Here is an 11,121-nt window from a genome sequence, read left to right as displayed (position 1 = left end):
TAAAGTTGGTGAAACCGGGTCTAAGGCTTCTACTTTACTCGCCATCGTTTTCCAACCCTTAGGCCCGGTTTCACCAACGTCGCTTAACGCTAATCTAGTTTAATTAACGTTTGTCTCTTTCTGGAGCACAGTTGAAAAGAGACAAAGAACGAATTAAGCCAAGTCAAACAAGGTTGATGAAACCAGGCCTGAGAGTTGGAAAATGATGGCAAGTAAATTAAACCGAGACTGAAGTTAGGGCCTGAGCAGAATGGCTGTCTTGTATTTTTAAGTCACAAGACAGTTATCATGTGTTACTTTAAGGCAAAGATTTAAAACATAAAACATTCGCCGTTCTGTTCAGGCCCTTCAACTACATCGGCAAAAGTGAGCACGAGCAAAACTCAGACCAGTACGGGGATCCTGTGACTTGCCATCGACGCTCTTTAGCATCGTATCGTCAACTAGCGACAGCCAATAGCGAAGACAATCTTGGAAAAAGACGCAGCTCCTCGTGGGTTTTCACTGGTCAATCGCAAAGCCTCGACAGCAAGTTACAGAATCTCCGCACAGAGCTCGACAACAGGCGTCGAGTCGGGCGAAGCGACATTGCGGCAAGGAAGAGCGCTGCGTTCCGCAGGTACAAGGGAATCCGCGGGTCCAGAATGTCCAGACTGCGAACCAGACGCGTGCGACTCGGTGGAGGACGATGGGACGGGGGCAGGTCGTGCCGCTCACCTTTCAAGTGCCTGTCGGGGCTGCCCCGGGATGGGTCCTTGGCGGCAGGCTCCTCCAGCGTGCCCTCCATGAGTCCACCGTGGTCCGCCGCGCGGTCGATCTAAACAGTCAACGACACACCAACTGAGCCAAGGGAGCCGACGGAGTGGTCAACGACACGGGGAGGCCGCACCACGTTCTCCTCGCGGCTCGCCGCGCGGGGAGGCTGGCGAGGGCGCGGGCGCGGGGAGAGGGGGATTTTTAGCGGGGCCAAATTTTTCAAAATGGCGCTGCGAATTCCGCACTTGCGTTCGCTCGCGCTCCCATAACCAACAAACTCCCGTCGGAGGGTGTCCGGGTGTCGCGAGCGCGCTACACCCGGGGCGTTTCGGCCAACGGACGCGCGAGCGCCAGCGCGACGGCGATGGCGTCGCTCGGGTCCCCGTTCAGGCGCGCACACACACGCACACGCACTCACTCTCTCTTTCTCTCTCTCTCTCTCTCTCTCGACGAACAGACGCACGGACGGACGGTCGAACAAATGAACGGACGGACGGACGGATGGACGGATGGACGGACGTCCGAGACTCCTGGCGCGCGCGCGCTCGCTCGCTCTCTCTCTCTCTCTCTCTCTCTCTCGCGCGCGCTCGCCGTCTCTGTCCGTCTCGAGAGAGAGGCTCCCGCGAGAACAGTTAGCGTCGTTCCCAGTCAGTCACCTGCGCTCACTAACCACCGCCAGCCAGCGTTCGCGAGCGCCAGTCGGTTACTCCGTCGACCAGCCAGCCAGCCAGCCAGTCAGTCCTCGGTCCCGATCCTCCCGCCCGCCCGCCCTCGCGCACAGCTACCAACCTCCTCTACATCTACACGCAGGGACCGTACGCGCGCACGCGCGCGCGCAAAGTTTCCCGACGAGGCACCGCACGTTAGGATACGACGGCGGCGGCGGCGGCGACGGCGGCGGCGACGGGGATTTACACGTCCGGCGTCGGTCTCTCGCGGATCACCGACCGCCGCTCGCGGGGCACGTCGTCGTCCACGAGCGTGACGTTCGCGTCACGAACCTCTCGCGACGTACCCCGGCGTCGCGAGGGGAGGGGGCGGGGGGAAGAGAGAGAGAGAGAGGATAGGAACTAGTCGCCCCTCGCCGGGGAGGGGAGTGACTGACGGGAAGACGGGGAGAGGGTGGGGGAGGGAAAGAGGGAGGAGGTCCCAGCCGCGCCGCGACCGGGACGGCGTCGACGTAGAGGTTATAACGCGCTGCGCTAACCCCCGCGCGAGGACGAGAGAGAGAGAGGACAGACGGACAGATCGTCGGCTGACAGATGATCGGCGGTGCCCTCCGGCGCGCGAGAGCCAGCGCGGCGAACGGTACTCGCGCGAAAAGAGAGAGAGAGAGAGAGAGAGAGACGAGGTTGCCGCCTCGCTCCCGGGGCATCGCTCCCGCGCTTACCGACGCGCACGTTCTCGCCAGCCCGACGTAGTCTCGGGGCGTCCCCGGCGCCGCGCCGATCCCAAAACGTCACGTCGCGCGCGCGCTCTTCTCTCCTCTCTCTGTTCGCCGCCGCGCCGATTCCTGGCGTCGCGAGAGATCGAGAGCCCGCGGGGCGAGACGAGACCGCGAGAGAGAGAGAGAGAGGAGAGACGAGGCGACTCCTAGCGAAGTTTACCGTGTCCAGAGAGGCGCCTTCGTTCCCGATCCCCGCGAGATCCGGGCAGGATCGCGCACGTCCTCGTTTTACTCTCGGCGAGACAGACGGGGCGGACGGGGTATATTCCTTCCGCGTGCGCCGACTCGCAGGCTCGCGCCAACTCGAGACGATCCACTCCCGAGACGCGATGCGCTCGACTCGACGCGCCGCCGAGGACGCGACGACGCGCGCTCGAGAGCGCAGGAGCGCAAACGGACGAACGGGCAGACGATCAGGGGCGAGGAGGGGGGGGGGGAGAGCGCGCGCGCGAGAGAGAGAGAGAGAGAGACCAGGAGACACGCACCGGTCGGAACGTGAAGCTCGTCCACGCAGCTGTGCGTCAACTCGGTCGAACGTCGAGCGACGCGGTCGAGGCGATCAAGTCTCATTCATGCCGCGCGTAATCCTCGCGCTTTTTTATCTCTCTCTCTCGCTCATCGCCCGCCGCTCTGAGTCGTGCGTAAGGGTTACTGGTCTGATGCACCTGGGAAAAAGCTAGCGATATATCGTCGAAATGCTCGGAACGGATTCCGATCGCAATTACTCCGGTTTCCCCTAGAAGAAGCACAGTGGAGATCTAGGAAATAATTGGGACAATCCCGAGCGTTTCTATGACACAGGTAGCGTACGCCACACACGGCTACGTCGTCCCCCGGGTGTACGAGAGTGCAGAAGGTGTAGGTGACGCGAGCGGACCTGCCGCTCCCCCCCCCCCCGCCGGCGCGGAGGAGTTGAGGTTAATTCCTCGGGATCCTCGGGCCACCCTCGGGACGCGCTACCTTTATTCGTTCCCGTCCTCCCCCCGTCCCTAGCTGGCGACGAAGCTGGTCGGCGGACGCGCACGGCGTGTGTATACGCACCTAGGGGGACGAAGAGAAGACGGTGATGAAGGGACGAGCGGCGGCGACGGCGGCCACGGCGAGGGCGACGGCGAGGGTTGCCTATGCGAGCGTCGGGCGACGCGGCATCGTCGCGGGGCCTCGTCGGTGACGGCGGCGACGACGTCGCCGATGACTGCCGCGCGCAAGCGGTATTGTCCGGCGGCCGCCGATGTTCCTCAGGATCGCTCGACCGCTCGACGGGGGCACGGGGTTACACGCGGTTTATTCACAAAACCTGTAAATAGGGAGCACACGTTCATCGCTGATGATTGGCACGCCAGAGGGCAGGCGCGACGGGTGGGAAGCGTTAAAAAGTTACGAACCCAGGGCCGTAGCGGGAGCCGCGCTCGCCCCCTGTCGCCCTGCCGCCGCCAACCCCGCGCGCCGCTAAAGGCCTGTCCAGATGAGACTCGCGTATTAAATATATATATATATATACATATATATATATATATGCGCGTGCACGGAAAAATCGACCAATCGCGGGAAGCCGGCGCGCGGGGAACACAACATGGCATCCCTCACGCCGGATTTGATTAGCCACCCGTGCGCGGCCTACGCGAATCCGTCCGGATGAACCTTCGCGGCGTGCAGCTGCGCGCGCGTTTTTATTTTTTCTTTCTTTCGCGAGAAGCACCGTCGGCGAGGAGGAGGTGTGGAGGTGGAGGAGAGAGGCGGCTCCTAGGAGAGATCGTTGTCGAGTAGGCCCGCCGCCGCGCGACTCCCGCTGTCGCTTCACCTGCGAGTTTTACCCGAGTCCTGTATCCTTCGCGAAACGATCGCCCGTCAACGAGCTGCAAAATAGAACGGGACGCCCCTGCCGCGTCGGTTCTACTCGATTTCCTCCCTCGGCCGAATCGCCGTCGAGTTTTCCCCCGCGAAAATGTCCGGGGGCAACGGCGCTGCCGCGAAACAACGAAATTGTATTTCTCGAGCGATTTTAGGGATTCCGCTTGGATAGAGTACGAATTTAAGGCTCGGTTCGTCTTCACCATCGTCGTTCAACTTTTGATCCTGAGGCTCGATCGTGAATCTTTTCTTCTAGAGTGAAAAGTGAAATTTTCGTTGGGGAATTTTACTATTCGTCAATGAAATTTTCCACCTTTCACGAATTCACGCTATAAAAGAAAAGACTCGTGATCGAGCCCCAGGGATTCAATAAACTCGTGAAAAGTGAGAACATTTCATTGACAAGTTTAATATTTATCAATGAAATTTTTCACTTTTCACGAGTTTACGCTATAGGAAAAGATTCACGATTGAGTCCCTGGTTTTATCCTTTGTCTTTTTTCTAAAGCCTGATCTACAACTGTTTTTTGCGTCTAGAAACATTCTATTTCGTGGTAAATAAATACGTTTAAAACATTCGTGCAAGTTGATAAATTGTATGTTACACATTACAGTCGTACATTGTCGACAAATTTTTCAAGCATTTCAATTTGTTTATACCCATACAGGACAGATGGTTGCAGTTACATTGCAGAAACGTTGCAATCTTGCAGAGACATTGCAGGGATATAAAATTGCAAACTTTCGACAGCAATATTGCAGCAATGTTTCAAAAATAATGAAAATACTATATTTTCTATTTAAAAAATTCTTCTAATTACGAGAATTTTATAATGTTATTTTCGTTGATACCAATAATGCGCGAATTATTAAGTACTTGATCAGTGCGGTGTTGCTCGCAATCTCCATCTATTGCGAAGCGACATAATCTCCTTAGGTTGCTTCGCAATAGCTTGCTGTGTATTGAAAAAGGCCCGGACGCATATGTAATTAGTAAATTCTCTGCTTATGTACAATAACGACAAATTATTCCAAAAATATTGCGCTGCAACATTGCTATAATTTTGCACTGCAATCTCTCTGAAGGCGGACGTTTCAACGTTGCTGCGCAATCCTTCAGAAACGTTGCAGCAATGTTGCGCAACGTTGCTGCAATATTGCAATTTTGCAATGTAACATTTCTGCAATCTTCCTACAATCTTTCTGTGCTGTGTGGGTAGTAGAATGTTTCTTGGCGCAGAGAGCTCATTGTAGACTAGGCTTAAGGATGTATGTTACTTAAAGTTAAAATAGAGCGAAAAAGCTGAAATTTACAGAAGTTGTGCATTTATATACCATGAAAACCTGTGATAAATTTTGAATCAATTGACTGATTCGTTTTCAAGTTATTAATTTTTTTAAATTTTATGTGCGTTCCAGACAACACGCTGTCCAAACTAGAAATACCTATAGGGTATTATAAGACGTCTTATGATGTTACGTGTACAAGTTGTCTTAATGATATCTGTAAAATATCTTATATCCCAATTTTAAACAACATATTGTTTGGAGATTGACAAGTTATGAAACATTTTTCTGTCTACCATATATGCAGATTATATATGTCAGATTTTTGTTTTTAGCAGTTGGATTCATGGCAAATTCCCAGCCAAAAGTTTTAACCGCTATTAAGAATATTTATAAATACGCTGTTAATAATTATAAAAAGAGGTTGAAGTTATTTAAATCAGTAAAATTAACATCTTTGTTATAATATTCAATAATAGCCAGCCGTTAAAGTATGCATACAACCGATATATATTGAATTTTTAAGATTACTGTATTTTTTGCTGGGAAGGTATACGTAATACATCCTTAACTGTCCTCTTGGAAAAAGATAGATGATTTGGTGGGGCCCATTTCTACCAATACAGATTGATTTTAATCTCGATTTAACTTACTTTATATCTTTTTCTAGTTTTGAAAATTGCAAAAAGGTTAAAAACAATTTAAACCGAGATTGAAGTTAATCTGCATTGGCAGACAGGGGCATTAAACTAAGATCAAAGTTAAACGACGTTGGTGAAAACCAAGATCAGTGTATTACGAAAGGCGACTTCCATCCAGTGCTGGTTAATTTAGGCCCGGTTTCACTAAACGTCGCTTAACTTTAATCTTAGTTTAATTCATGCTTGTCTCTTTCTAAAGTAACGAATTGAGCTAAGCTTAAAATTAAACAACGTTGGTGAAACCGGATATGCGGTAGAATCGCCGAAAACAAAATTTGTAATTCTACGCAGTCTATGTAGTCTGTGTAACACAATTTTCATTTCAATTATATATTTCTAATCTCTGTCATTGACACAAAACATTAACAATCCTATTCGCATCAACAAAATAGTATTTGAGTTAATCGCCGATTGAACTAATCAGAGTCCGGCCGAGGTCGCTCGAAGATACGGGAACCATACTATATCTAGTAGGTCCACTCTGTTGACCCCTTCGATCTTTGTAGTACCGATCACGTGGTATTTCGCCATGTCTTTGGTCCAAATCCAGCAACGTATGTGTGTGTACATACTCATCAAACTACACTACCATACGTACAGTTTATCTCTCATTGGCTGGACCAACAAAGTGTCGGTTGTGCAGAAGGGACCGGCGCAAAACGAAACAAATGACGGAGTGGACCTACTAGTTAAGCCCGTATCAGGCTACCGATTGAGATTAAGATTAGATTGAAATTTGACCAATCGGAGCAAAGTTTACTAATCTCACGTTTAGTGAGTTTTACTCCAATTGGTTCACCTTTAGAGGGCCGGACTGGCCACTATAGTGGCCAGGAGCAAACTTGAGAACTTTGCGGAACATGTAGATTACGTATATGCATAAATTTTCTGTTTAAAAAATTACAAATTTCCATGGAAAAATGCCGGCCCTCTACAGGTTAAATTTCAATCTCAATCCGTAGTCTGATATGGGCTTTAAGTCAACGGTACACGATACTATTCTTCCTACTGAATGGCTTACGAGAGCCAATGGATTTAGCTTTCAGTCACCTGATCTAAAACTCTGCATCCTTATTGGTTTCTGTAAGCAATCCAGTAGAAAAAAAAATAGTATCGTGTGCCGCTGGCTTTATACTGTGCGCGAACTGTGCGAAAGATGTCGACCCGTCTCGACGGTCGGAGGAAGAATCGACCTCGAGAGTCGGCCAAGGAACGCGCCACCAGGCCCTAACGCGGCAGCACGTGTTTCCACAGAGATGCGTTTTATCTTAATTACTTTTAAAGGGTAAAAATTAAAGTGTTAAAATATAAGAAACGGTACCCGACATTTTCGGGTCACCTTATCGCGGCAAGACAATGTCCCCGACGGGGAAGAGATTAGCCTTGTATAACGGTACAATGCCACGATGCTAGGAGGAGAAACGTGTGGCACTATGCACGTCTTACTATCCTTAAATTTCTCGTCTCCTTTAACGGAAATAACGGTCTTTCCAAAACCACCGGGACTCTCTTGATCATGAAACTGATTGCGAGATCGACTAACGAGATAATTAGCGATTGAACAATTGCATTTTGCGCGTTCCTAAGTTTTTCACATGGGGAGAATTTTCTTGTAAAAATTTATCCTGAAAAGCATGTAATCGTGGGACAGCATTTCGAGGAAGCTTATAAGTTTCTTGAAATTTTATCATACATTTTCTCTTAAAAATTCATCCTGAGAATCATGTAATCGTCAAACAACATGCTATTTGAAGAATTTTATAAGAGTTTTTTTGAAATTTTATCATACATTTTACTAGTAAACTCTTAAAAAGTTCTTCAAATGCCACGTTGTCCAACAATTACACGATTTTCAGGGTGAATTTTAAGAGAAAATTCTCTCCGTGCAAATACAGCGCGGAGAATCCAAATGGGATTCTTTTTGAATTCTGGAATTGTGAATTCTTTTTCCCACCCCATTTCCGTTCTAAAAATGTTCCTAGGAGTTGAAAAATAATTGGCTTTTATATCACCAAAACCTGAGCACTTTTACAAAAGGTACTCTTTTGGAGTTTATTTCGAGCGCAGATTTAGAGTTCATTGCGCTAATTTATGAAGAATTTGAAAAGATGGACCCCTTTTGTATTCAAAACGATCACCTGGTGCTACTTGGGGAAGCCTCTCTTCTGCTTTCGAGAGTCCGTCGTGCAGTGCCCCGCGTTTCCTAGCGAGCTTGACAGCTTGCGCCGAACGATACATTTTTGCGTGCGTGTGCGGGGGCGAGCGTTACTTCGAAATCAATTTTTCGGGCCCTCGTCTTGTCCGCACGACGTTTTTAACTGTTGAAATCGTTACTGTGCGCTCTCTGACGGTACACACAGCGTTGCCAAGTTTACACGCAAAATCAATGCCGTAATAAAAGTAATAATAAAGCCGTTGAGTAAAAGCGAATCCTCGTATGCAAAATGGGATGCTTTCGTCGCAACGGGAGAATCGTTAATTCAATTGTTACGGACGTCTTGTTCCAGACTCGCATATAAGCCCTTTCGACTAATTTAGTAATAATTTATCAATTTTGTCAATATATTTTTCATAAAAACAAAGAATTGCAGGGGAAAAGTATACCGAAAGTGAATTGTCTTCGTTTAGAAGAGAGATTAGCTATTTCTCCACACATAACACACAGAAACTCAAAAACTACTAAAAAATATCCTAAAATTTAGCACAAAAATGTGTTTTTTAAAATCTATAATCTTTTACGTTGTACGGGAGCTTTTCTAGGTCGTAGACCGCGCAAAAAAAGGAATCAGTGCAAGAACGAGGCGCAGTCCCGTGACTGAGGAGCTTTGTACCTCCTACGTTTTCCATATTTTTAAGAAAGCGTAGACACTCAAAGTATTTAAAATACATTTGCGTGTATATAACACGGAGATCGTGTGAGATGCCACGCGTTTCTCAATTACAAAAAAAAAGAAAACCGGGTTGGAAATAAACTCGCCGATTTCGGAATCTATTTCGGACAAGAGTCCGTATCCAGGATAAATTTTCTAAATTATTGACTCACCTAATTCTTTCAAGACCTGGTTTTACTTTTAATCGCGGTGAATCGAGGCCACTGTCGTTCCTAGGATTGACCTTTTGCATTTATAATCGTATGCGTTCGCATAAAAAGGAAAAATATTTTCTCTCCACATTGCAATTGTGACAGTCGGTTACGCGCAACGCTTCCTTGTCACAGAAACGATACTCGCATCCGTGCAATTAATCGCATAACCATCGCGAAGTTGGTCACTTTTAACTCGCACCTTTTTCTCGGTGCAATTTTTTGAAATATTTCTTTAGCGATGAGAAGAACAACAGAACGAAACTGTAGCGCGTTTATCTACGATCCTTCGAGACGGTAACGCGGGTACGGCGAGTGATCGTGATGGAGGAGCGGTGTTTCTCACGATTTCACCATATCTCTGTTTAACACGCGTAATTCAATCGCCGTTATACTTTTACCGTGCTTCACGAGTTTAGGATTAACAGCGACGCGTGCGCGAGCGCAAAGCTTCCAGGTTAAAAATTGTTTATAATAATTTCAATTGTGTAGAGAAGAAATGTTCTTGTTTCTGTAACGAAGTATTTTCGAATAATTAAATATTATACAGTTCCTTAATGTTCGGATGGAGCTTATGCCTGGCGCTTTTTTAGAGACAACAGCAACGCGTGCGCGAGCGCAAAGGTTCCAGGCTAAAAATTATTTACAATAATTTCAAGTTTTGCAGAGAAAATGGAAATTGGGGGGTATTGAATGCAAAATGTAGCATCTAAAAATGCTAAAAAGTAGCATTTTTTATGTAATTACAAATCGTTTATCGATTTGAATACGTGAATTTGCTGACGATAATAACTCCACCCTTAAGAAAACTGCGTTATGTCCGAAAAGAAATCGGTGCGCAGGACAAATTTGGAAAGAAACAGTATATGAATTCACATTTTATTAAATTACAAGTATAGGCTATCTACATCTTGCCTTAGACTCGCATTGGCCATACTTGTGTGTTTAGAAAATAGAAATGTTCTTGTTTTGCAACAAAATATTTTCGAATAATTACATATCATATGTATAGTTCTTTAATGTTCGGATACCTGGCGCTTCTTTTTAGGGTCAACAGCAACGCGTGTGCAAGCGTAAAGTTTCCAAGCTAAAACTTACAATAATTTCAATTTCGTGGAGAAGATAGAAATGTTCTTATTTTGGTAACAAAATCTTTTCAAATAATTAAATATTATACAATAGTTCTTTAACGTTCGGATGGAGCTTATGCTCGGCAATTTATTTTATCTTTATAGAATCAACAGTATCGCGTGCGCGAGCGCAAAATTTCCGGGTTAAAAATTATTTATAATAATAATAAATAAATAAATTAGTATGGCTTGTATGTGTTAAACACAAATTTCAAAGAATTTAAAGGACTCAGAGCCGTGACAGGGTGGCAGTGTCTAAATATTCTATTCTAAGTTTATTGCGATAAATTATTTATAATAATTTCAACCGAGGGGGAAACCGCGCACCAAAATCTTGTACACCAATGCCCACTAATGCCCAATGGGCATTACTTTATCTTATTATCTTAGTTTATCGTATTTTATCTTTATAATGCTCCCACAAGGCCTAATACTCAAACTAATGCCCAAAAATGCCTAGTAATGCTCAGTAATGCCGCAAATCTGTACACCACAATGCCCTCAGCGGTTTTCCCCTCGATTTCCAACAATAATAAGAACGCGCGCGAATAAAATGCAAATATCCGTTGTAAAATCACAATTTTTAATTTGAATATAATATTTTAACATAAAAAATAATAAAGTATCTATACGATTTTTCTTTTATGTAATGTATACGACGGACTTTTGTTTACTGATTTTTATTAATTAAACGTTTACTTTGTTAATTTATTCATTGCTCGTAAATACACTGGCCTTAATTTTCCTTTACTCTTTTTATAAAAAAGACGAGCTTGTACTTATTCTTAATAAAGTATCTGGTTTGTATAAATATTCAGTTTAGTTGGCGCTATTTGACAATATTACTTTTGTAGAGAAGATACTTTT

At 46.3% G+C, this 11,121-nt stretch overlaps 1 protein-coding gene across 3 annotated transcripts in view; it reads right to left on the bottom strand.

Moving 5' to 3' along the window:
• LOC105558122 overlaps window positions 1-11,121 on the bottom strand; it is a 25,415-nt gene that overhangs the window by 11,012 nt on the left and 3,282 nt on the right. For 2 of the 3 annotated variants that reach the window (XM_012005644.1, XM_012005647.1), the window contains exons 2-3: window positions 3,245-3,500; window positions 718-817 (exon numbers count right to left, since the gene is read on the bottom strand). In XM_012005644.1, the coding sequence (XP_011861034.1) occupies window positions 718-787 (70 nt within the window). In that variant the 5' untranslated portion in view covers window positions 788-817; window positions 3,245-3,500. Of the gene's footprint in view, window positions 1-717; window positions 818-1,412; window positions 1,432-3,244; window positions 3,501-11,121 lie in introns of those variants that run through there. The other variant, XM_012005646.1, reaches the window with a different exon arrangement.

Source organism: Vollenhovia emeryi, unplaced genomic scaffold, assembly GCF_000949405.1.
Source record: "Vollenhovia emeryi isolate VEMERY1.0 unplaced genomic scaffold, V.emery_V1.0 DF939379.1, whole genome shotgun sequence".
Taxonomy (NCBI): Eukaryota; Metazoa; Arthropoda; class Insecta; order Hymenoptera; family Formicidae; genus Vollenhovia; species Vollenhovia emeryi.
This window is presented reverse-complemented; position numbering and strand designations above follow the sequence as displayed.